This window comes from Plecotus auritus (assembly GCF_963455305.1).
Source record: "Plecotus auritus genome assembly, chromosome: 8".
Lineage (NCBI taxonomy): Eukaryota > Metazoa > Chordata > Mammalia > Chiroptera > Vespertilionidae > Plecotus > Plecotus auritus.
In genome coordinates, this window is record NC_137782.1 from 40563681 (window position 1) to 40589439 (window position 25759).

At 38.2% G+C, this 25759-nt stretch overlaps 1 protein-coding gene across 7 annotated transcripts in view; it reads right to left on the reverse strand.

The window, feature by feature from the left end:
* The window catches only part of ROCK1 (Rho associated coiled-coil containing protein kinase 1), a 144409-nt gene that overhangs the window by 85712 nt on the left and 32938 nt on the right, over positions 1–25759 (reverse strand). For 6 of the 7 annotated variants that reach the window (XR_013961521.1, XR_013961522.1, XM_080686181.1 and 3 more), the window contains exons 3-8: positions 7594–7694; positions 6886–7023; positions 3500–3675; positions 2576–2660; positions 1117–1261; positions 648–786 (exon numbers count right to left, since the gene is read on the reverse strand). Coding sequence is in view for 5 of the 7 variants with exons in the window: in XM_080686181.1 (XP_080542307.1) it covers positions 648–786; positions 1117–1261; positions 2576–2660; positions 3500–3675; positions 6886–7023; positions 7594–7694 (784 nt within the window). In the remaining 2 variants the exon portion in view is untranslated. The remainder of the gene's footprint in view (positions 1–647; positions 787–1116; positions 1262–2575; positions 2661–3499; positions 3676–6885; positions 7024–7593; positions 7695–25759) is intronic. The other variant, XM_080686182.1, reaches the window with a different exon arrangement.

Sequence of the window (25759 nt, forward strand, 5' to 3'; positions counted from 1 at the left end):
CTGAATTACAATTTTTTTAAGGAGTTAAAAGGTAAATTGTTTTAGATATGTGATATTTTTTAAAGAAGTTTTCAATGACTCTCTCAGACTGAACTACAGGACCTCGCCATGATTCTATGGCACACACTATTTAATTCAGAGTACCTATCTCTCTGTACAGTAAGTGTCTCATTTGCTTGTCTATTTCCCCCAAAGGACTATGAGGTAGTGGAGAACAGCGGCTGTGTCTTGTTCATTTCTATACCCCAAGCACCTAACACACAGCACAACACCTATATTTACAACACCTATATTTACGTAAAGATGCACTTTCAGAGATGTTAACATGTTTAAAAAAATCTCAGACTCAATAAAATTACCATCATTTTTATACTTAACCAAGTTAAAAATTTAACAATGAAAAACAAAGAATCATCTGGTCTAGCCATTAGAAAAGAATTGTATTTCAGTTTCTTAGGTAAAGAAAGTGAGTTGAGACCCAGAAAAGGCATCCAGGAAATTATAAAACTATATTCGATTTCACTGTCATGAATTATTTTGGGAATGATAGCATTTTTATTCTAAAACATCAAACATAGGTACTCAGATACAGACCTTTAAAATTGAGCGGAAAAATAAGAAGTAAACTCAATGTTAAAATTATTTACCTATCAGTAAGGAAGGCACAAATAAGATTTTTTGCTTCTTTTGATATATCATTATCATCAGGGAAGGTAAGTGAATTTTTATGGTTCATAATCTTACTGTAAGTTCCAACCAGAGAATCTGCATAAAAAGGTGTATCACCTGAAAAATTGACAAGGAAAATAAAAGCACAATAAGACACATTAAAAAAAAATCAGTTTCAAAGGAAGACTCACTGTTACCTGTTTAAAGATTTACTAAATATACATAAACTAAAAACATACACTTTATATGTAAAAAGAAATCCATAAAGTTGCTTTCATCTTCTAAATAGTTTTTAAAAACACACACACAAAGGTTTGGATCACTTTGTTTCCTATAAACAAAAACAACATGACTTAATGTAGTAAGCATTGTAGTAGAAAAAAACTAAGTGGTAAATATTGGGATAAATAACTATATCAGAGGTACACAAAATTCTCCTTTACTTACCTACAAGCATTTCATACAAAAATACCCCAACTGACCACCAGTCACATTCTCGTCCATAATAACCATCACCACCTTGAGATTTTAATACTTCAGGGGAAATATAATCAGGTGTTCCAACTGCTGTGTCACATCGTACCATACCTTCCTAAAATGAATTGCAGGTCAAATTTTGATTAGGATATAAAGTCTCAATTATTTAAAATGACATATAATCTGTAGAACTCAAAATCGTTGGGCTATAAAATATTGTATCAAAATGTAATGCAAATTTAACAAAAATTAACAAATACCTTAATCATATATACTTATTATGTACACAGTATATTCATATGTGTGTATACATAAGTGATTTTTATTTTGTAATAATACAAGACACACTGCCAACATTTATTATTCCCCCAGTTGTGCCAATATAATAATCCCATCTTAACCACAGAGAGCAAGTATATAAACCAATGCAAACAGACTGAGGGGCCAATAAGATGAATCATTTGATAATAATAATATATAAATGCTAATTTAATTATTTTTACTAAAATAGCTGTTCAAGGACGGGAGAGCTCTGGAAGAGGTTAATGGGGGGGGGGGGGGGGGAGGAAAGGAACCTGTGTAATACTTTCAACAATAAAGATTAAAAAAATAAAATAAAATAGCTGTTCAATTTAACAATGCTTGAAACTGAAGAAAACATAAGAATCGAGTGTACAAATATAAAATGGGAAAGCATGGGAAAATGGCATAATAGTGTTAAGCACAGTGAAAATTTAATATGCATTTTAACTGTCAAAAACAAACTAACAACTATACATATCTATTACTTATTTTAGCTGGTATTAATTCAATAGAATTATAATTAAATGTTCACACAAAAGTTCTCATGTAGTGTTTCCTTCTAACCAATAATTTTCCATTTAAAATAATAAATACAACTTCCTGGATATTGTTCTGTGATAAGTTTCAAAGAATATAAACTGTTTCAACTGAAAATAAAGCAGCATATCTGCTACTTCAGCTATACATGTTATTATATAAACAGTGAGAATGGATATCTTTTAAGATTGACTCCCAAAAATGTTAATAGGAAGCTAAGTAAAACACTGAAAGGCTAAGTAAAATACTAAAAATACACACATTATTGAAATCTAATGTTTATGAAACTCTTAACACTGGCATTAGTATTTAGAGACTATTTCCATTTCTAGTTACCAGTAGTTTACTAGAGAGTTATTATAAAGGATTTAGTAAATCTGGCAATCTACACTTACCCTAAATAGAGAGTAAAAAAAATAAATCACAAGTTACTAATACAACATTGCAATTGTAGCATCTATTTCAACAAATGAGACAGGTCACATCAGTTCTGTATAAGTTCAGCTATGGTTAGTAAATTCTTATAACATCTTCTAAAAAGCATCTGTCTTGAATCAGCAAAAACTAAATTAAAATATAATTATTTAACCTTATTCATCTTCATACAAGTACCAAAATCGGCTAACTTCAAATGTCCAGATTTATCCAGCAGCATGTTATCAGGCTTCACATCTCTGAGGGGGGGAAATAAAAAGAGCATTTCTGAAATAGATCAGATACTGATAAAAATTATATGAGGCAGTTATTTTAGGCTATTTCTCCTCATTCAATGTAGATATGGCACTTTTGACCTGTATATGTTCTCTATCCACATGTAGAAATTAAACTTCAGCAAGGAAAGTTCATTATATGTTAATGCCTCAGAAGAAGACATATGCAGAGTCTGATTCTTCCAGAGGGAGTGGGAGTAGGATCAAATCATTTGAGAGAATAACCATAAAAAATGTACCATTTAGACATAAAAAGTAATTGAAACACACGTCTCAACATAAGCACATAAATAATTTCAGGACAGGATCTATGTCACTTTCATTTTGTATCCTTGGAACTTAGCATAGCAACTGCACGATAAATTCAAATGGTATTTGCAGAACAAATAAAACTATTATTCTAACAAATATGATATATTCACTAATTAAAAGCAAATTAATCTGTATTTCAAAAATTTGTACATAAAAAACGAATCAAAAGAAAATTAATATTTTATTAAAAACAAAAATTGTTTAACACTCTGGCACACACTTCAGAAAACCAGCTTACAATTTTTACTGTTCAGAACACCGAATAAAAACTGTATGATCAGATTAAGGGGTAGCAAAAAGTACACTTATATAAACATTAAACTGAAATGTTAAAACTACCAATTTCAAAGTTTTAAGTTCTGGAATACCACTCATGTCTACGGACAGAAAATAGGTGGATTTAGAATGGGAAATGTTAACTGAATAAAGTTTATGTATTTTCAGCTTCTCTCTTCAACAAATGAAAAAATTTAAAGCATTTTTATCTTTACCTATGAATAAAACCCATGGAATGGATTGCATCCAATGCAAGAACTACTTCTGCAGTATAGAATCGTGCCCATTTTTCAGGCACATCATAGTTGCTCATTAAGTTTACAAGATCTCCACCAGGCATATATTCCATCACCATGTAGAGATAACGATCATCTTGGAATGCATAAAAAAGCTATACAAATACAAAAAACAATTCATTAAGATTAAGCAAAATTGTTTCATTTAAAAATTTGCAAAAATAATAATAAAATATTTAATTAAAATAGTCAAATGGCAAGAGTTGTAGTAATCTTTAAAAACAGAAATGAACACAAACATAAACACCACAAAGACCCTTGCATATGCAAAGGAACTGTTAACAGTGATTATTTCTGAGGATTTAGGTGGAGACTTTTTATCTATATTTCTTCTGTTAAAAATTTAATTGATTGATTTGAGAGAGAGAGAAAAGGAATGAGGGGGGGAGGGAGGCGGGGAGAGAGAGAGAGAGAGAGAGAGATTGATTTGTTGTTCCACTCATTCATGCACTCATTGGTTGACTCTTGTATGTGCCCTGACTGGGGATGAAACCAGCAACAACCTTGGACAATGTTCCAACCAACTGAGCAACCCGGCCAGGGAAATACATATATCTATACTAACTGAATTTTTTATACTGAGAATTAAAAATTAAAATAGTTTCATACAAGTCTCCTAAGCAAAGAAATAGTTTGGCTCTAATTTAAAATGCTTTAGTGAGGTTTACTGTTTGATTTATATCAAAATCACAATTCTCAAAAAGTCTCAGCTGTCCCTTATTAGCTGTGTGACTCGGCAATTTACTTAACCTCCCTGAGTCTCTGTCACTATAATCCCTTCAAGAAGAATGTAAGAGACTATCTTGTTTGACTTTTATACTTGCTGCTCAGTCAGCATCTGGATGTCTGGCAATCAGTGAGTGCTTAATAAATGTCTAATGAATAAAGCATAAATTAATCTATAAATTGGGACTGTACCTAATAGGGATTAACTGCCTTTCAGAGTTGTTTTAAAAATTAGTGAATATAAAAAGCACTTAATATAGTAGGTGCTCAGTAAATGATAGCAGTCAACAGGAGAAGTAATAACTAACAAAGAAACAGTAAGAGGCAGCAGCTAGACTCAAAGCAGGAAGAGTAAATTCCATTGATATGAAATTGGCAAGAAAGCCAGGCATAAATGCATTTATTATGTAACCAGGATTGAAGATAGAAAAAAAGAGCACATTTACAAAAGAACATTTTAGGTAAACATAAGATTAGAATCCAACTAAAATGAATAAAATAAGCCCAAGAGAAAAATATACCTAATTTACCTAGACACTTATGTCAAAAATCTTCTGTTTCAGTTTCAGATTTAGTTATTTTTATTTATTTATTTATTTATTTATTTATTTTTTAAATATACTTTATTGATTTTTTACAGAGAGTAAGGGAGAGAGATAGAGAGTTAGAAACATCGATCAGCTGCCTCCTGCACACACCCCACCGGGTATGTGCCCGCAACCAAGGTACATGCCGCCCTTGACCGGAATCGAACCTGGGACCCTTGAGTCCGCAGGCCGACACTCTATCCACTGAGCCAAACCGGTTAGGGCAGATTTAGTTATTTTTAAATGTTTTTACTGACTTTTAGAGAGAGAAGAAAGGTGAGGGAGAGAAAGAGAAATATCCTGCTGGGGATTGAGCCCACAACTGGGCATGTGCCCTGACCAGGCAACCTCCTGGTGCATACATAGGTCGATGCTCAAACACTGGGCCACACTGAATGGGCCCCAGATTTAGTTCTTTTCATTAAAATATATATATTGGAGCCCTAGCCAGTTTGGCTCAGTGGATAGCGTATCAGCCTGCAGACCGAAGGGCCCTGGGTTCAAGTCCAGTCAAGGAAACGTACCTGGGTTTCAGGCTCCTCCCCAGCCCAAGCCCTGGTCAAGACTCGTGCATGAGGCAACCAATCAATGTATTTCTCTCACATCGATATTTCTCTCTGTCTTTCCCTCTATCTTTCACTCTCTCTAAAAATCAATGGAAAAATATCCTCGGATGAGGATTAAAATAAATAAATAAATATATTGGGAAGATAAGAAACTAAGTGGCATTTCATGGCTACCCCAGATATAAATTGGAAACCATAATTATAGAAACATTGTTGATACTAGTGGCAGTTTATTTATAAACAATGATTCAAGAAAAACAAAGTTCCAAGCACATAAGTTATAAATTTAAACCCTAAAAGTAACAATTATGTCATGTGTCTTAACTCTACAGAACAGCAGTTATTTTTTCTGTATTGGTGGTTCCCAACCCAAGGAGACAATAATGTCTGAACACTTCTTGGGTTGTTAAAACCGGTGTGTGGGAGTGGGGAGGAGTGCTACTGGCATTCTCTGGGTAGAAGCCAAGGATGCTGATAAAAATCCTATAATGCACAGAATAGGCCCCAACAATAAACGATTACCTGGCTCAAAATGTCATAAAATACTGAGCCCAGGAAGCCATGCTATACACAGCTGATAAAAAAAAAAAATAATAGTCAAGTATAAAAGCCTCCTTATGTTAACCTTAAACATTTTCCATACCCTTCTTATCACAATTTCTAGGATGCTTATTTAGGATATGCTTCATTATATACTGTGACAGACAAATAGATAGATTAGATAGTCAAGTATAAAAGCCTCCTTATGTTAACCTTAAACATTTTCCATACCCTTCTTATCACAATTTCTAGGATGCTTAGTTAGGATATGCTTCATTATATACTGTAAATAAAAGACAGACAGATAGATAGATAGATAGATAGACAGACAGACAGATAGATAGACAGATAGATATATAGATGTAAATAACCTCGCCACAGTTTCATAGACAGGCCTTGGGGTAAAGACCAGGACTCACAACTACTGGCTTTTCTTTCCATGGAAAAGCCTAAAGCGAACATATTATTTGGAGGCCTAGCAGAACTCACTTTACCCCTCATTTTTTCCATTCCTTCCTCTCCACAAAATGAGAGTGACAAATAAGATGAATAGTTAAATAAATAAAATAAGACCTTATATTTGGGGAAAATAATTTAAATTTCAATATTAAACAAGTAAGAGTATAATAATATATGGCTTCCTCCAAATTAAAGCAGATTATTTAAAATTTCTAATATTTAGATTCTGTTTTGCTTTGGCCATACTTTCCTCATGAAGCTGATTGAATAAAAATAAATGTTATGATTTTAAAGATAATAGTATATTAGACAATTCTGTAATTGCCAATAAATTTTCTATTACTGTTCTGAAAAAGAAACTAAGCTTCTCAGATATGTTTAATTAACAAACTAGTATAGCAAAAATGAAAGAGTAGTAATATCATACCTGAACAACCCAAGGGCTATTAGCAAAAGCCATGATGTCCCTTTCTTCCCAGAAAAAAGCAGAATCAGATCTCTTAATCATTTCAAATTTGCTGAGAAGCTTCATAGCATATACCTTCCTGGTGGATTTATGCCTTACCTTTAAAATTGAAAATGCAAAATAATAAACTTTTGTGTTAACATTTAAATTTAAAGCTCAGTATTTCCTAGAATAATCTGTTATATGATTTTAACAACTTGTTAAATAATTTAACACTATTGTTCTAAGCTATTTTTTCTTCTCTTCTGCTGAATTATCCCAATTAGATAATATCAAAACTTTAATTTCCAGAAGCCAGTAATGGTAGAAAAAAAATTCTTTATTTTCTCTATTATAGTACATTCTCCCCCCTCCATCTTGCTAGGTATGTTATAAAACTTACTATTTATAAAACTTACTATTCCACAGCATTTTAGATAGTCTAATATTAGGAGTAAAGATTTCTCTTTTAATGCTTGAAACCTTTTTTCTACCCATGAACATGTGGAGAAAATATTTCACACTACTGAATTTGACTTTAGGCTTTCAATCCTTAGGCAAGAATATCTAGAGCAATTTAAAGCAATAATTTTTTTAAATGCTATTTTCCTAAATAACATGTTAAAAATACAAGTGGATTTTTTAATTTTAAAAAGTTTCTATTTTGAATTGTATTTAAAAATAACCTACCAATTGAACTTCTCCAAATGCACCTCTACCAATCACCTTCACTACTTCATAATCTTCAGCTTTCATTCGTAAATCTCTAATTTTATTTATTGTGTCTTTATCTGTATGAAAAGAAAAGTTCATCATTTTAAATCACTGAAACATAACTAACACTGCTTATTTTACATTTAGGCTCTTGAAAAATAATGAAAAACAAAGAAATTCATTGAAATTATTTTGTCACATATAGTAAAATGTAAAGTTATAAAATAGAGAAATGTTTAATGTACAAAGAATTGCTTTAAATAAATTCTGGAATGACTTAACTCTATTGAAATGTTTTCATTAAAATCTGACTTATGAGAATGTCTTAGAAAACAATTACACTATAAACGTACATTAAGGATAATTATTTAATTAGTTATTGGTATTTTAAGTACATATCAAATTTGAATTGAAACCCATGAGTAGATATTTTAGATTAATGAAATAAACTTTTCTCTTTATCATCAGTTTTGATGATCCTTTAAAAAAGAAACTAATTTAAGATATCAAAGGCAAACATTGCTAAATAATCACATACTTGTATGATTACATTTCTCTATTTGAACTTAGACTTCCATTTAAAACAGTGGGAATCACTGCAATTATTTATATAAACCTGTCATGCTACAAACTACAATAATTTACAAATCCCCACTGGATAGATATTCTATTCCTAATTTGGTCATAGATTAAAATAGGGCTATTTTAATCCACATGGTCAACATTGGCATGAGATTACATGGAAAAGCTTCACATTTCAGAGTTGTACAAAATACAGAACAGCTATTAAACTTAAGTTCTAGTTCCCAACAAAAGCTGCATATAATACTCTTTCTATTTTTTAATTTTTATTTATTTTTTGGTCTTTCCTTTTAAATGCACATTTCAATCCAGTGTTTGTGTTCATTATGACAAATAAGCACATGCAACAGAGCAAATTTTCACACAGAGATAACATAAGTACACTTAATTTTAGGTTACATATCTACTGCAAGATGCACCAGAAAGATTTACTACCCAAATATTTGTATTTACCATACAGGCTCTACAGTAAAAATTGTAGATATATAAAGAAAATTTTAAAACATAGTTCTTATCTTAAAGAGTTCAAACTCTAGCAAATGAAACAGAAAAAAAAAACAAAACAAAAAACAGCCCAGCCGGCATGGCTCAGTGGTTGAGCATCGACCTATGATCCAGGAGTCAGGGTTCAATTCCTGGTCATGGCACATGTCCGGGTTCTGGGCTCGATTCCCAGTATGGGGCATGCAGTAGGCAGCCAATCAATGATTGTCTCTCATCATTGATGTTTCTATCTGTCTCCCTCTCTCTTCCTCTCTGAAATCAATAAAAATATTTTTTAAAAAACAAAACAAAACACCCCAAACAATAAGGGAGAGAAGCACAGTTTGTTGAGTACTAAAGACACATAACCCAAGCCTGCCTGGGAGAAAGGTGGCTAAAAAAGGCTTTCTGGAGATGACACCTCAAACAAGTCTAAAATGAAGAGTAGTAGTTAGCAAGGTGGGGGAGAAGAAAATAGAAAATACTATAGGCAGATAGCAATACAAGCAAGGCACAGAGGAACTGTATATAAGAAGCTCTGTGTTACTAGAGTATCAAGGTTGTGTAGCAGGAGAGACTGGAAAGACCCAACCTGGTTAAGGAGCTAGAACTTACCTGTAGTCATATAATTATTATTTGACCATCAAAAGTATTTTTCACAATAAAATTTAAAGCATTTCAATATGTAAAATAGATAAAAGAAAGGCCTGAACCAGAATAATCTATAATAATAAACATGTAATATGCCAATTAGACCGGACAGCCAAATGACCTTCTGGACATCATTCCAAACGAAGCCACTGCAGCAGGGGCCGAGGCAGAGGTGGTTAGGGGCAATGAGGCAGGCAGGCAGAGTGGTTAGGGACAATCAGGCAGGCAGGCAGAGTGGTTAGGGGCGATGAGGCAGGCATGCAGAGTGGTTAGGGGCGATGAGGCAGGCAGGCAGAGGGGTTAGGGGCGATCAGGCAGGCAGGCAGAGGGGTTAGGGGCGATCAGGCAGGTAGGCAGATGAGCGGTTAGGAGGCAACGGTCCCGAATTGCAAGAGGGTGCAGGCCGGGCTGAGGGGACCCTCCCGACCCCATGTATGAATATCGTGCACCGGGCCTCTAGTGTATTATATAATAGCCTATGAGGTTTAGAGCCATAAATAGACTATAAATATAAAGTCTGTAGCATGATCTCAGAAAATGTATCTGCTGCAAATCTGTGTGGGAATAAAGATCTTGCTTCCTGTTTTAAATTCTGAACAGCACAGGAAATGTATAAAGCAGCTTGATATTATTTGTGATTCAAACAAAATCAGGTGTCAAAATGACTTTATTACATTTAAGTTTTGCATAAAAGTGCTATTTTGCTTTTTAATTTTAAGTTGAATTTAACTAAAAACATTATCAAGTCTGGAGCAAAACCTTATTTCCAAAGTCAGTAAGTTTTCAATGAAAATTCAATGACAGCCAACATTTAAACATTCTTAACTAACTCCCCTTTTCCCCTTATATTCCACATCCTATCTTTCAGTAAAACATGCAGCCTCTACCTTTGAAATATTTCTGGAACCTGATCATTTATCATCCTCTTCACTACCATGCTGGACCAAGCCACCATCATCTCTTCTTTAGATTATTGCAATGGCTTCTTAACTAATTTCCCTGTGTGTATCCTTGCCTCTCTATAGTCTATTCTTAACACAGGGTGATATTCTTAAAACACAAGTCAGATCATGTCACTCCTCTGCTCAAAACTCTCTAATGTCTTGCCATCTCACCCAGAGCAAAAGTCAAAAGATCTTACAATGGCCTACAAGACTCTACATGACCTAGCCTCCCTATTTCTTTACTTGTCTGACATTATCCTACAATTCTCTCCCTTGCTTAATCCTCTCCAGCCACAATGGCTTCCTTGCTGCTCCTCAAACATGCCAGGTACACTCCTCTATTAAGACCTTCTGCACTGGCTATTCCTCTGCATGTGATTCTCTTCTCTCAAACATCTGTATGGCCAACTCTCTCAAATACTTTAATATTTTCTCAAATTTTACTTTTTCTGTGAGCCCTACACTAGTCACACTATCTAAAACTGAAAAATTCTGAGAACTTCCCATCTTTCTTATAGCATTATATTTTCCCCCATAACAAATACCAACCTCTTTATTTACAGAATTTATTTCAAGCAAAATAAAACTCACAAAATTATAAATTTGGTAAGCCCTTACTAATTCTCAGACCAATGAACAGGATTGTGGTGAACATCAGACTCTCTTAACAATTTCTGGTTGTCAATTATATTGAGCCAAGAAGAAAGCTACAATTCAAAGTACTGAGATATTACTGCACAGTAAGCAAGGAATGAAATGGTCAAGACACTGTAACTCTTGACAGGCCACTAATAAGCTAATCTGTCTCTAAATAATCACAAGTTAGCAGAAGAGGTAGTGCAAAAGGTTGAGGATTTATAGTTTCACTAAATATTCATTTATTTATAGGGTCACTATTCATAAGGATTTCAAACACATACAGACTCTTCAATCTAACTTTCTAGAAAGCAAATGGATGGTTATTAAGAGTCCTTTTTAAAAATCACACTTTATACCTAGTAAATTCTACTTCTGGAAATTTGTCCTAAAGAAATTATATATGATATAGAACCAAGATTTCTACAATAAAATGTTTTTAATGTAAAGATTAAATAATTTAATATTCATATTATGAAATATTAGGCAACATTTAAAATTTTGTTGAAGAATAATTACACAGAATGATATTCAACAGGAAATGTTGAACAAAGAAACAGAATAAACTTCATGTGGTTTATGAACTCAATTTTTAAAATACATGTATTTTTTATTGATTTCAGAGAGAAAGGGAAATGGAGAAAGAGTGATAGAAACATCGATGAGAGAGAATCATTGATTGGCTGCCTCCTGCAGGCCCCACACTGGGGATGAAGCCCACAACTGGGCATGTGCCCTGACTGGGAATCGAAACCTTACCTCCTGGTTCACAGGTCGATGCTCAACCACTGAGCCACTCCGGCTGGGCATATGCATTCATTTTTTTAAATGTGCTATCTATACATACTTATTGACATAAAATATATTTTGTGAATTGCTTTTCACTAAACACACTGGATAGCTGACTAAATTCTATTTATTTATATTTGGGTTATCCTAATGTTTTGCTCTAACAATATATTTTTGCTATGAAAAACATTCCTGTATATTTGCAGAGCTGTTTTAGCAGGATACATTTCTTTAAGTAAAAGTAATAGGTTATGCTCATGAACATTATTAGTTTTGAAATATACTGTCAAACAAAATGGCTGCATCAATTTTCACTCTTAATACTCACCAATCCTTGATAATATTTTTTTATTTTTCTGATTCTGATTAAGTTGAAGGTAGGGATAGAATTGTTTTCTAATTTTAAGCCACATTAATATTAATGCATTTGTTCAACTATCAAGAGTTCATTGGTCATTTTTATTTTTTCTCCTTTATACTATACTAGAGGCCCGGTGCATGAAAATCAAGCACTGAAGGGGGGCGGGGGGTGTCCCTCAGCCAGGCCTATGCCCTCTCACAGTCTTGGAGCCCTTGGGGGTGTTCGACTGCCACCACCACTGCTGCGCTCTGCCAGCCGTGACCCCGGCTTCCGGCTGAGCGGTGCTCCCCATGGGAGCGCACTGACCACCAGGGGGCAGCTCCTGCGTTGAGCGTCTGCCCCCTGGTGGTCAGTGCGTGTCATAGTGACCGGTCATTCCACCATTCAGTCTATTTGCATATTAGCCTTTTATTATATACTAGTGGCCCGGTGCACGAAATTCATGAACGAAGGGGGGGTTTCCTCAGCCCAGCCTGCACCCCCTCCACTCGGGGACCCCTTGGGGGATGTCTAACTGCCAGTTTAGGCCCGATCCCACAGGGATCGCAATCTGGGACCACTGGCTCCTAACCGCTCACTTGTCTGCCTGCCTGATTGCCCCTAACTGCCTCTGCCTGCCTGCCTGATTACCCCTAACCCCTCTGCCTGATTGCCTCTAACCTCTCTGCCTGCCTTCCTGTTCGCCCCTAACTGCCCTCCCCTGCCAGCCTGGTTGCCCCCAACAGCCCTCCCCTTTTGGCCTGATCTGCACCCAACGTCCCTCCCCTGCTGGCCTGGTTGCCCCCAACTGCCTTCCCCTGCCGGCCTGATCTCACCCCCAACTGACCTCCCCTGCCAGCCTGATCTCACCCCCAATGGCCCTCCCCTGCCAGCCTGATCTTGCCCCCAACTGCCCTCCCCTACCGGCCTGGTTGCCCCCAACGGCCCTCCCCTGCCAGTCTGATCACCCCTAACTGCCTCTGCCTGCCTGATCACCCCTAAATGCCCTCCTCTGCCGGCATGATCTCAACCCCAACTGCCCTCCTCTGACGACCAATTTGGTTCTTATTGGTCGGTTTCTATGCCAGTCAGAGTCTCTGGGCCTATCAATGGGGCCTGATCCGAAAGGTGGAGCTGATTAGCAGCCCTGGTAGAGGCCTGGAGAGAAATGGAGGCGTGGCTGCTGGCCCGGCCCAGAGAGAAAGAGAGAGGCAAGTGCTGATCAACAGCTGCCACACAGGCTATGGATCAGACCCTACTTCTCTCTTCAGGCCTCTCCACGGGCCTGATTAGCAGCCCCCTCAGCCGTCAGTGCTGGGTCACTGCACCTGCAGCCGCAGCAGTCAGTGCTGGGTCGCCACAGCAACCCAGCGCTGACTGCAGGACTGACTTCCGGTTGGTTGAGCCTCCGGTCGTGACAGACCCAGGGTTTTTATATATTAGGAGGATATTCAGTTACTGTGTCCATTTTTAAAATTATTTGTGTTTTTATTAATTAGGGGATATCTTCATATATCAGGAATATAATTCTGTTAAGTATGTTGGAATTTCCCCCAGTTTGTTGGTGTTCTTTATACAGTTTTTAAAAAATCATATATATAGTTTTGATATGCCAAAATATATCAATGTTTCCTTTTTTTCTGCGAAGGCTACTTGGATATTTATAACATCATTCAAGAGCCATACAAAATTATCAACTCAAAAATTAGCCAGCTATATTTGGTCAAACATTTAATTAACTCACTCCTAATGCCTTGGCAGGGCCAGAACAAATGATTTTGCAGGCCTTATATGGCCCTCAGGCCATATTATCCCTACCCCAGCTTAAGTTCCTAGCCCTGGTACCCTGCTTTTTAAAAAAGGCAGTCCTGGCCCTGACCAGGTAGCTCAGTTAGAGCATTGTCCCAATATATCAAGTTTATGGGTTCAATGCCCCATTAGAGCACATATAAGAATCAATTAATGAATACATAAATAAGTAGCACAGCAAATCAATGTCTCTCTCCCTTCTAAAATATCAATTAAAAAATTTTCAAAGGTAGTCCCTACTTAAAGACTATAAACATAATACCTATAATTTCAAGTTATTTTTACTTCCTTGGATAAGGACTATAAACATAATACCTACAATTTCATTTTCTCCTCATATGGATATCCAATTGTCTCAATACAAATCACTGAATAATCTACTTTTTCCCCACTGACCTAAGTGCCATATTAAGCTTATGTCAAATTTTCATATTAAAAAAAAAATATGCTCTAGACCAGGGGTGGGCAAACTTTTTGACTCAAGGGCCACAATGGGTTCTTAAACTGGACCAGAGGGCCGGAACAAAAGCATGGATGGAGTGTTTGTGTGAACTAATATAAATTCAAAGTAAACATCATTACATAAAAGGGTACGGTCTTTTTTTATTTATTTCAATAGTTTTATTCATTTCAAACATTTTAACAAGAAGAATGTAAACACTAATTATTATCATTTGAAACTTCAAAAAATGGAGGAATCACAGCACAATAACATACCTTATATTGAAGATGGCAAAGGCAAAATAAAATTGCCTAACAAAGGAAAGGTACAAAAGCCTTTCAAATTAAACTTAAATATAATAAAATAATTTAAAACTAAAACAAACAGAAAAGAACAAAATGTGTAAACAGTAAATTAAACATTTTCTTTAGTGCAACTTCCAAATTATGCCCGGGACATAGATGTAGATGGCAATGTAGACTGGGTTGAAAGGTTTTTGGTCTTTAAAACATCAACTTCAGTGGGAACAGTGTTGTTGGTCTCCTTTTTAGCTAATGCTCTGATACTGTGCTCTCCAGGGGCATGTCTCCCTACATCACGATAACGTGTCTACGCATTCCCAGGGTGATGTCGGGGGACGCATCCGTGGGCATTACAAGGAGCCTCTGGAAGACTGAGAGGTTGTTCCTTCTACTGAATGGGCAGATATAAATCCGCCCACTCAGAAGAAGGAGCTGCAGCCGTGTTTCCGACGTTACCATGTTAACACTGCTGCTGGTGAAGGAGTGGAGGGGAGAGCAAGAGAACCCTCCGCTCTTTTGGCTCCGCGGGCTGGATAGAACAGCCAAACGGGCCAGATCCGGCCCGCGGGCCGTAGTTTGCCCACGGCTGCTCTAGACTCTCTATGATGACCTACTGGTCTTATGTCCTTCAACAAAGCACTATTTTTCTTATACTTCAGTATCCAGTTTGAAGAAATAATCCCAAAATGTTATAATTACAATCCTACCCCAGCAACCCCAAAATAGAAATGCATTCCCCATAGAAAGCTGAAGTTACCAAACTATGGAAGTCATTTATAGACTTCATAAAAATAAAAAATCAAACATGCTAAAACCCTACTCCATTTTAATGCTTTCTAGCTGGATGTATCCCACAATAGTGCAGACTTTTATATGTACCTTAATATTTAGTTGTGAAGAAGAAAGTTTTAATGACACTACCAAATTGTATTTTTACATTTTTCATCAGTTAAGAAGCTTCAAAATGGTAGTGTATACTAATCACAACATATGGTCAATATAATCTATACCCTCCTAACTCAAGAAATTTATCCTTCTTAAATATAGAAGTAAATATATTGTGTATAAAAGATAGTTATATAAACTTTGTTGTTTTTAGAATTGTTGTTTCTTATAATTCCTCAAAAAGTGTAGACTTCTAACTACATCTGAAGTTATATCCAAAGTACCAGTATATGAAAACTCTTTTTAATTTTACTACAGATAATGTAGTACTCATTTCAATATTAGAGTACATGATTTTGTAATTGTAATGAGATACCTTTAGGAAAAACTGGCCACAATCATTAAAATGAAGGCTCTTCTGCAAGTCACAAAACTTTTAATGTTTTGTTTAAATTATTATGACATCTAAATTTAAAATGAGAAAAAAGTTTTCCCTTTTCTATTGAGCAATATGTACCTTTTGTGCAATGCCACAAAGAGCTAAGGAAACACAGTCAAGTTGTTTTTACTTCCTTGGATGAATAACAGATTCAGTGATATCAGCAGAACATGTTGAACTGAAAATAATTTTTCTCTATCATTTTTAAATCAATGAAACTGGCTCTCCGACATCCCCTGAGGGCTCCCAGATTGCGAGGGCATAGGCCAGGCCAAGGGACCCTCCTCCACTCCTGTGCACGATCGGGGCAAGGGAGAGATATGGGAGGTTGGCCAGCAGGGGAGGGACCACAGGAGGGCTCCAGGGCATGTCTGGCCAGTCTCGCTTAGTCCCAATTGGCCAGACCCCAGCAGCAAGCTAACTTACCAGTTGAAGCGTACACCTCCTGGTGGTCAGTGCACATCATAGGAACTGGTCGACCGGTCAACTATCTGCCCCCTGGTAGTCAGTACACGTCATAGCAAGTGGTTGAGCAGCCTTAGCATATCATTAGCATATTATGCTTTGATTGGTTGAATGGAAGATGGGATGACTGGACACTTAGCATATTAGGCTTTTATTATATAGGACTAGAGGCCTGGTGCATGATATCCCGGTAGGATCGGGCCTAAACGGGCAGTCGGACATCCCTCTCACAATCCAGGACTGCTGGCTCCCAACTGCTCACCTGCCTGCCTTCCTGATTGCCCCTAACCACTTCTGCCTGCCAGCCTGATCACGCCCTAACCACTCCCCTGCCAGCCTGATTGATGCCTAACTTCTCCCCTGCAGCCCTGGTCACCCCTAACTGCCCTCCCCTGCAGGCCTGGTCCCTCCCAATTGCCCTCCCCTGCTGGCCTGATTGCCCACAACTGACCTCCCTTGCTGGCCATCTTGTGGTGGCCATCTTGTGTCCACATGGGGGCAGCCATCTTGTGTGTTGGAGTGATGGTCAATTTGCATATTACTCTTTTATTAGATAGGATTAGATAGGATAGAGGCCTGGTGCACAGGTGGGGGCCGGCTGGTTTGCCCTGAAGGGTGTCCCGGATCAGGGTGGGGGTTCCCTTGGGGCGTGGGGCGGCCTGAGTGAGGGGCCTGTGGTGGTTTGCAGGCCGGCCACGCCCCCCCCCCCCCCCCGGTGACCCAAGCGGAGGCGCTGGTATCTGGGATTTATTTATCTTCTATAATTGAAACTTTGTAGCCTTGAGCAGAGCCACACCTCCTGCTTGCTCCGTGGCCACAGCCATTTTTGTTGGGATTTATTTATCTTCTATAATTGAAACTTTGTAGCCTTGAGCGCAAGCCTAGGTTGGCCAGGAAGCTTGGCTTCCTCCATCACTGGGGGCAACTCAAGCCTCCTGCTCTCTCCAGCTCCATGGCCACAGCCATTTTTGTTGGGATTTATTTATCTTCTATAATTGAAACTTTGTAGCCTTAAGTGGAGGCCTGGGCCAGCCAGGGTGTGTGGAAAGCTTGGCTTCCTCCATTGCCGGGGAAACCCAAGCCTCCTGTTTGCTCTGTGGCTGCCGCCATTTTTGTTGGGATTTATTTATCTTCTATAATTGAAACTTTGTAGCCTTGAGTGGAGGCCTGGGCCTGCCAGGGTGTGCGGAAAGCTTGGCTTCCTCCATTTCCGGGAAAACCCAAGCCTCCTGCTCTCTCTGTGGCCATAGCCATCTTGGCAGGGTTGATTTGCATACTCACTCCTGATTGGCTGGTGGGCGTGGCCTGTGGGTGTAGCAGAGGTACGGTCAATTTGCATATTACTCTTTTATTAGATAGTATGTGATTACTTGGAAAAATAAAAACTTTAGATACAACCCTTTTACAATGACACATGTAATGTACCCTTTAATACAGTGATACAATGATTTACCCTTTACAATAAGAGAATAGAAACTTTTGAAAGAACTTTATTTTCTATAGCTCAATTGAAATTATTTTGTTCTTACTGTGTGTGGCTTGTTTGTTGGTTTATTTCTATGTTTATTTTTGATGTGATGATTTTGTATAGTAGGACAGAAATCAATATTCTGAGAAAGTTTAAGAAGCAATGATTAAATATATCAACTCTAAGAGAGTGGTTACCTCTGGAAGTAACATGAGGCCAAATAGATTATAACTGAACTTTCTTTTTTTTTTCTAATTCTCACCTGAGAATATGTTTTTCATAGACAAAAAGGGGGAAGAGACGAAACATTGATGTGAGAGAGAAACATCAATTGGTTGCCTCCCATACACACCTTGACTGGGGATCAAACCCAAAATCCCCTCAGTGGATGGGACAAAGCTTCAACCAACTGAGTCACACCAGTCGGTGCTGTAACTTAACATTTTCTTTTAAATAAAAGACCAGAAACAAATAGGGCAAAATGTTAACTATGAGGTTAATTCTGATGATCAGTGCTCAGATATCTGATATTATATATATAGTAATCAAGAATAATTTAAAATAACTAATGATCATGCCCAAACTCTACCCACAAAGAAATACTTTTTAGATCATCTCTAACAAGTCAACATTTAACTTCATAAACATTTAACAAATACTTAATGAGTACCTAATATTCAGCCGGGTTTAAGAGTAAATATATGCCGAAACCGGTTTGGCTCGGTGGATAGAGCGTCAGCCTGCGAACTGAAGGGTCCCAGGTTCGATTCCGGTCAGGGGCACGTACCTTGGTTGCGGGCACATCCCCAGTGGGGGGTGTGCAGGAGGCAGCTGATCGATGTTTCTCTCTCATCGATGTTTCTAATTCTCTATCCCTCTCCCTTCCTCTCTGTAAAAAATCAATAAAATATATTTTTTTTAAAAAGAGTAAATATGTAAGTCCCCTGCTCTGATGACATTTACAATCTACTGATGAGGAAGAAGGGGAATATAATAATCAAATAACCACACAAATAAATTTAATTTAACTGTGGTAAGTGCACAAGATGCCATGAAAATATACAGCCAGCAGCAGAGCATCTGACTAGCCCATGGGTTAGGAAACTAAAGTGAAGGCTTATTTGAAATTTAAAGGATAAAGACTCCTTTAGCTGGATGGGATTGGAAGGAATTCTAGGAAAGGCAAACAACTTCTAAAAAGTCTGTGGAGGAGATGTCAAGGTACTTTCTAGGAAATAAATGTACCTTGTATGGCTGTGGTGTAAGCAAATGAGGCGAGTAGTACAAAAAAGAATGTCACTTGAAAGATCATACAGTGCCACATTAGGAAAATAAAAAAAGGCTGGGAGTGAGATGTGACTTATTCATATCAGTAACTTAAAAATAATTCTCTGGCAGCAATGTGGGAACTAACTGTAAATAGGCAAAAAAGTAAATGCACTAGACAGATTCACTGTGATCATTCAAGTGAGATGATGAAACTTGAACAAGAATAGTTGTAGTAAACAAAGAGAAGTTCAAGCCTCTGCTTGAAGACTGCCACTGGTCAGAAATCTATATTTATCTGTCTTTTCTTTGGTTACTTATCTTTAATTTTCTGGCAGCTCCACTATTCTCCAAAGCTTTTCTAAAGATCCTCAATCACATCAGCATGTTAATTCAAAATTCTAGGATGTAATCTGCCAAGATCTGGGGGGATAAACTAATTCAAAGTGGCTCAAATTTCTTCTCTTTCCCTAAACTTTAATTCCTTTATTTTTTAAAAAAATATATATATTATTGATTTTTTTACAGAGAGGAAAGGAGAGGGATAGAGAGTTAGAAACATCGATGAGAGAGAAACATCGATCAGCTGCAGGAGATGTGCCCGCAACCAAGGTATATGCCTTGACCGGACTCGAACCTGGGACCTTTCAGTATCCACTGAGCCAAACCGGTTAGGACTAATTCCTTTATTTTTAAAACTTACACAAATGACAACAACAAACAAGACACAATGTAATTCTTTTTTATCTAATCCCCAAAAGGTCCAACCTGCCATTTCAGTTTCTTCCTGCCATCTGTCCTCCTTACCCCTTCCTGCTCATCACAAACCAACTTCAATTTATAGCAAACTCCTAGTTCCTGAAAGATATCATGCTACTGATATCAAACAAATGCTGTTTCCTCTCTACCTGAACTGTTCTTCCTCAGTTGAGAAATCTAGCCCACCTTTTAAGAATCAACTCAAATGTTATTTCCTGAAGTCTTTTACTCCCTTCAAGATCTATTGTATCATTACATTCTCTACAAACTTCCACAATTATAAAGAGATGTATAAGTTACTATTTGCTTCTGTGTGTATCTCCCTCCACAAGAGGTAAGAGCTACAATTTTAAAGAAAAAAGATCTTCATATTTTTAGTGACTGGACATTCAAAAAATAATTCAATATTAAATGGTCTCATGTAGAGGATTTGTCATTTTCTCATACATCTTAAACTCATAACTCTAAAAAGGGGAAGGCTTAGAGGGAAGAAATTACTTTTACTGTCTTCAGAACTTTTCATAAGAACTTTTTTTTAAAAAATATATTTTATTGATTTTTTACAGAGAGGAAGGAAGAGTGATAGTCAGAAACATCGATGAGAGAGAAACATCGATCAGCTGCCTCTTGCACACCTCCTACTGGGGATGTGCCCGCAACCAAGTTACATGCCCTTGACTGGAATCGAACCTGGGACCTTTCAGTCCGCAGGCTGACGCTCTTCCACTGAGCCAAACCGGTTTTGGCAGAACTTTGGATCATCATGGGCTTTTGGCCTAACACAATTTTTATAGATTAATGCTACTCTTTTGCATTTAAACCTGCATGTGTACTCATACTTAATACAGTCATTCACATCCTTTCCAATCTGACCTGTGGAATCACCTTGGTTTCTTTGGCTGCAACCTTCTTATATGTACCCCTTTTTGAAATATCATCTGTCATTTAGAATCACTATTAATAGGATTTATCTTTTCAATAAACTGGATTAAATTTCCTAAGGGTAGTACACATGCCTGACTGTACAGAGCATTTCTTTCCTTCAAGGGGATGGTTCTCAACTGAGGGTAATTTTGAACCACCGGGGACATCTGGCCAAGTCTTGAGACAGTTTTGGTTGTCACAACTGGGGGGGCATGGAGATAGGGGAAAGTATGCTACTGGCCTCTAGAAGAGAGAGGCCAGGGATGCTGCTAAATATCCTACATTGCAAAGACCAGCCCCCCACAAGAAAGAGTTATCTGACCCAATATTTCAACAGTGTCACTGGTCTAAGGTAAACTGAGTGCTTTGTCTCAAGGTCCCTGTCACCTCCCAAATGCTAAATCAATTCAGCCTTTTCATCACAAACCCAGAATAGCAATTACTCTCATCACTTTCTCAACAATTAAATTACTGGCAAAGCAAATAAAAATTTCATCAATTGTTCCATATGCTTTTATAAGTGGACAGTAGCAGCTGTCTATTAACTACCATAGCTATCATGCTGCTTTTGTAATCAGTATTAGGAAAGTTATATACATAGTACACTACCATAAAATATAATTTTTTTTTTTAATCCAAACAAACGCTTTCTACCATATTTTTACTCTTAGGTTCATGGGTTTCCTTTTTAAAAAAATATATTTTTTATTGATTTCAGAAAGGGAGAGGGAGAGAAAGATAGAAACATTGATGATGAGAGAGAATCGTTGATTGGCTGCCTCCTGCACACCCCCCATTGCGGATCGAGCCCCCAACCTGGGCATGTGCTCTTGACTGGAATCAAACCCGGGATTCTTCAGTCCGCAGGCTGACGCTCTATGCACTGAGCCAAACCAGCTACAGTTCATGGGTTTTCTTCACACAATGCTCTTCCATCCTCCGTTATCTTCTTTATAGTATGGTAAAATTAATTTAATAAATACTTTTTTTAATACTCATAATAAATACTAATTTGTTTAAACTTGTTTAATAAAGACTTTTCTACTAAGGTATTTAATTAGTCTCAAGGACACATTCATAATGGTTTACAGACATACAGTCATTAATCACTGTTCCCAAATTCTCCTTCCATCCACCTACCAATGCCCCCCACCCAATGTGTTTCTTCAAAAATGTGGGTAACTCCTACCAAGACAGCTTTTATTTTATCTGGATATGTCTTTAACCTCTACCAACAATTAAATCTTTATAATTAACTAAGTATTCAGTCAAATGGTCAGAGATTCTCTTTTCCCTTTCAGTGTCCACACATTCTCCAACCCAAAGAGATGAAAATTAACAGATTGTAATATAGTTAGGCCTGAAGTTTAAAATATTTCAAGTTGCTATACTTTAGTGAGACTTAGTACATCCTAAAAAGAAAGATTTTATTCCATATTCCAAGTGTATTGTTAGATCACTAACTACATCAGATATCTGTCAGCAAAAAGCAATTTGAAACAAAACATTTAACTTCAATAAAATAATTTTTATGTACTCACTAATGAAAGTTATAAAAATGTATCCATATAACTGAATTTCAGAAGTATGTAAAATACTATCCTAGTTACTCTGTTACTCTGTGAAAAATATTACATAAATACAACTTCAGGAATTGATGGAGAATGTTTTGTCATATAAATGGAATCATACAGTATGCATCCTTTTGTGCCTATCTTTTTTCACTTTCCACATATTTTTGAGATTTATCAATGTTACTGTACATATCAGTAACTTATACCTTTTCACTGTTTAAATATTCCATTATATGGATGTACTACAATTTGTTTACCCATTTACCTGCCAATGGGTATTTGCATTGCTTCCAGTTAACAGCAATTATAAATAAAGCCACCTTAAACATTCTCATACAGGTCTTCATATGGACACATACTTTCATTTTTCTTAGATAAATACCTACAAGTGCGATTCCTGGGTCATATGGTAAATGCATGTATCTATATATATAAAAGGCTAAGTGACCTTCTGACTAACTGACTTGACTGGCCAGTAGGTATGAGGCACATTGACCACCAGGGGGCAGATGCTCAATGCAGGAGCTGCTGAGTGACAGCAACTTTGCAGGGTGCCCTTTCACACTCTGGGACCCCTCAGGGGATGTCGGAGAGCCAGTTTCGGCTCAATCCCCGCAGGCCAGGCCCAGGGGCCCTACCTGCCGGAGGGACCCACTCACTCCGCAGACGCCCTTTGAGCCACGGCGCTGCCCCAGGTGTAGCCGGTAGAAAGGAACCACGGGAGTTTGGCTCCAGGGCGTGTCCGGCCTGTCTCGCCCAGTCCCACCCCACCGGCCCACCTTCTAATTAATTTCCTTTCAATGTGCACGAATCTGTGCACTGGGCCACTAGTAACTTTATAAGAAAAGTGCCAAACTATTTTTTTAAATGCCTTATTATTTTACAGACCAACCTGATATGTGTCAGAGTTCAGATGCTCTACATTTTCATATATATGTACTTGAGTTTGTCAGTTTTAAAATTTTTAGTTATTCTAATATATGTGTACTGGTGTCTCACTGTCACATAAATGGCAACTTCCTAATGACTAATCAATCATGTTAAATAGCTTCTTTTCTTTTTCTTTTTTTTTTTTTTTTTTTTTTAAGAAAGGCAGGAACAGAGAGAAAGAGACACACATCCATCATTTACCTCCCGCTGAAGATCAAACCTGAAACCCAGGCACGTGTGCAGACTGTAATGGAAACCACGACCTCCTGGCACATTGTCCCAACTGAGCCAACACCTCAAGGCTTGAACAACTTTTCATGTGCATATAGGCCACTTGTGTATCTTCTTTGGAGAAATGCCTATTCAAATCCTTTGCTCATTTTAAATTGGGTTACCTTTTTATTTTTGAGTTGCAAGACTTTTTTTTATATATTCTAGATACCAATCCTTTATCAAGTATATGATTTGCTAATATTTTCTCCCATTCTGTGGATTGTCTTTTTACTTCCTTGATAGTGTTATCTAAAGCACAAGTTTTTAATTTCCATGTACCCAATTTATTTTTCTTTTGTTGATTATACTTTAGGAATTATATCTAAGAAACAACTGCCTAACCAAGGTCATGAAGATTTATGTCTATGTTTTCTTCTAAAAGTTTTAGTTCTTACATTCTGAGTTAATTTTGCCTATGATGTAAGGTAGGAGTCCAATTTCATTCCTTTGCATATGGTTATCCCTTTGTTGAAAACACTATTTATTTCCCTTTCACATGTTTGAGCAACTATTTTCTCCCACCCTTTTAATTTTCTTAACAGTGTCTCCCAAAAAGAAAAGGTTTTGAATTTTGATGAATTCTAACCTATGTTTAAACAGCAACAACAATCATGGTTTGTGTTATTTGTGTTCCATCTAAGAAATACTTGCTTAACCAAAGTCACAAATATTTTCTAGGTTTTCTTCTGGAAATATTATAGTCTTAGCTCTTACATTTAGGTCTATGATACATTTTGAGTTAAATTTTTATGTCGTTTGAAGTAAGGGTGAATATTAAATTACCTTACCCGATTTTTTAAAATCAATTGGCTCTCTCTCTATATATAGCTATACTATTAAAAGGGCAATATGCTAATTAGACAGAGTCAACTGGCCATCTTCTGGACATCCGACTTCCTTCTGAACAAAGCCATGGTGGTGGGGGCCAAGACAGAGGCAGTTAGGGGTGAGGTATCAGGCTGGCAGGAGGTTAGGGGCAATCAGGCCGGGAGGGGAGGGCACTTGGGGGCGACCAGGCCTGCAGGGGAGGGCCATTGGGGGCAAGATCAGGCCGGCAGGGGAGGACAGTTGCGGGCGACCAGGCCAGCAAGGGAGGGCAGTTGGGGGTGACCAGGACGGCAGGGGAGGGCCATTGGGGCAACCAGGCTGGCAGGAGAGGGTAGTTGGGGGCATTAGGCAGGCAGGCAGGAGAGTGGTTAGGAGCCAGTGGTCCTGGACTGCGAGAGGAATGCCTGATTGCCGGCAGTCGGACATTCCCCAAGGGGTCCCAGATTATATATATATGCTAGAGGCCCGGTGAACAAAATTCCGTGCACGTGTAGGGTCCCTAGGCCTGGCCGGCGATCAGGTTCCCCACCTCCTCTTTCCCCAAGCCTGCCGCTGCCACATGCCACCCCCTGCCGGTAGTCCACCATGTTCTGTGCCACCCCCTGGTGATCAGCACACGTCATAGTGAGCGATCGAACTCCCGGTATCATGGTCAAACTCCCAAGTGGACACTTTGCATGTTAACCTTTTATATATATACTAGAGGCACGGTGCACGAAATTCGTGCACGGGGGGAGGTGTCCCTCAGCCCAGCCTGCACCCTCTCCAATCTGGGACCCCTCGAGGAATGTCCAACTGCCCGTTTAGGCCCGATCCTACAGGGATCGGGCCTAAACGGACAGTTGGACATCCCTCTCACAATCCAGGACTGCTGGCTCCCAACTGCTCGCCTGATTGCCCCTAACCACTTCTTCTTGCCAGCCTGATCACCCCCTAACCACTCCCCTGCCAGCCTGATTGATGCCTAACTGCTCCCCTGCCAGCCTGTTTGCCCCTAAATGGCCTCCCCTGCAGGCCTGGTCACCCCTAACTGCCCTCCCCTGCAGGCCTGGTCCCCCCCAACTGCTCTCCCCTGCAGCCCTGGGTCCCCCCCAACTGCTCTTCCTTGCAGGCCCGGTCACCCCCAACTTCCCTCTTCTGCCGGCCTGGTCACCCCTAACTGCCCTCCCCTGCAGGCTTGATCGCCCCCAACTGCCCTCCCTTGCAGGCCTGGTCCCTCCCAACTGCCCTCCCCTGCTGGTCATCTTGTGGTAGCCATCTTGTGTCCACATGGGGGCAGTCATCTTTGACCACATGGGAGCAGCCATCTTGTGTGTTGGAGTGATGGTCAATTTGCATATTACTCTTTTATTA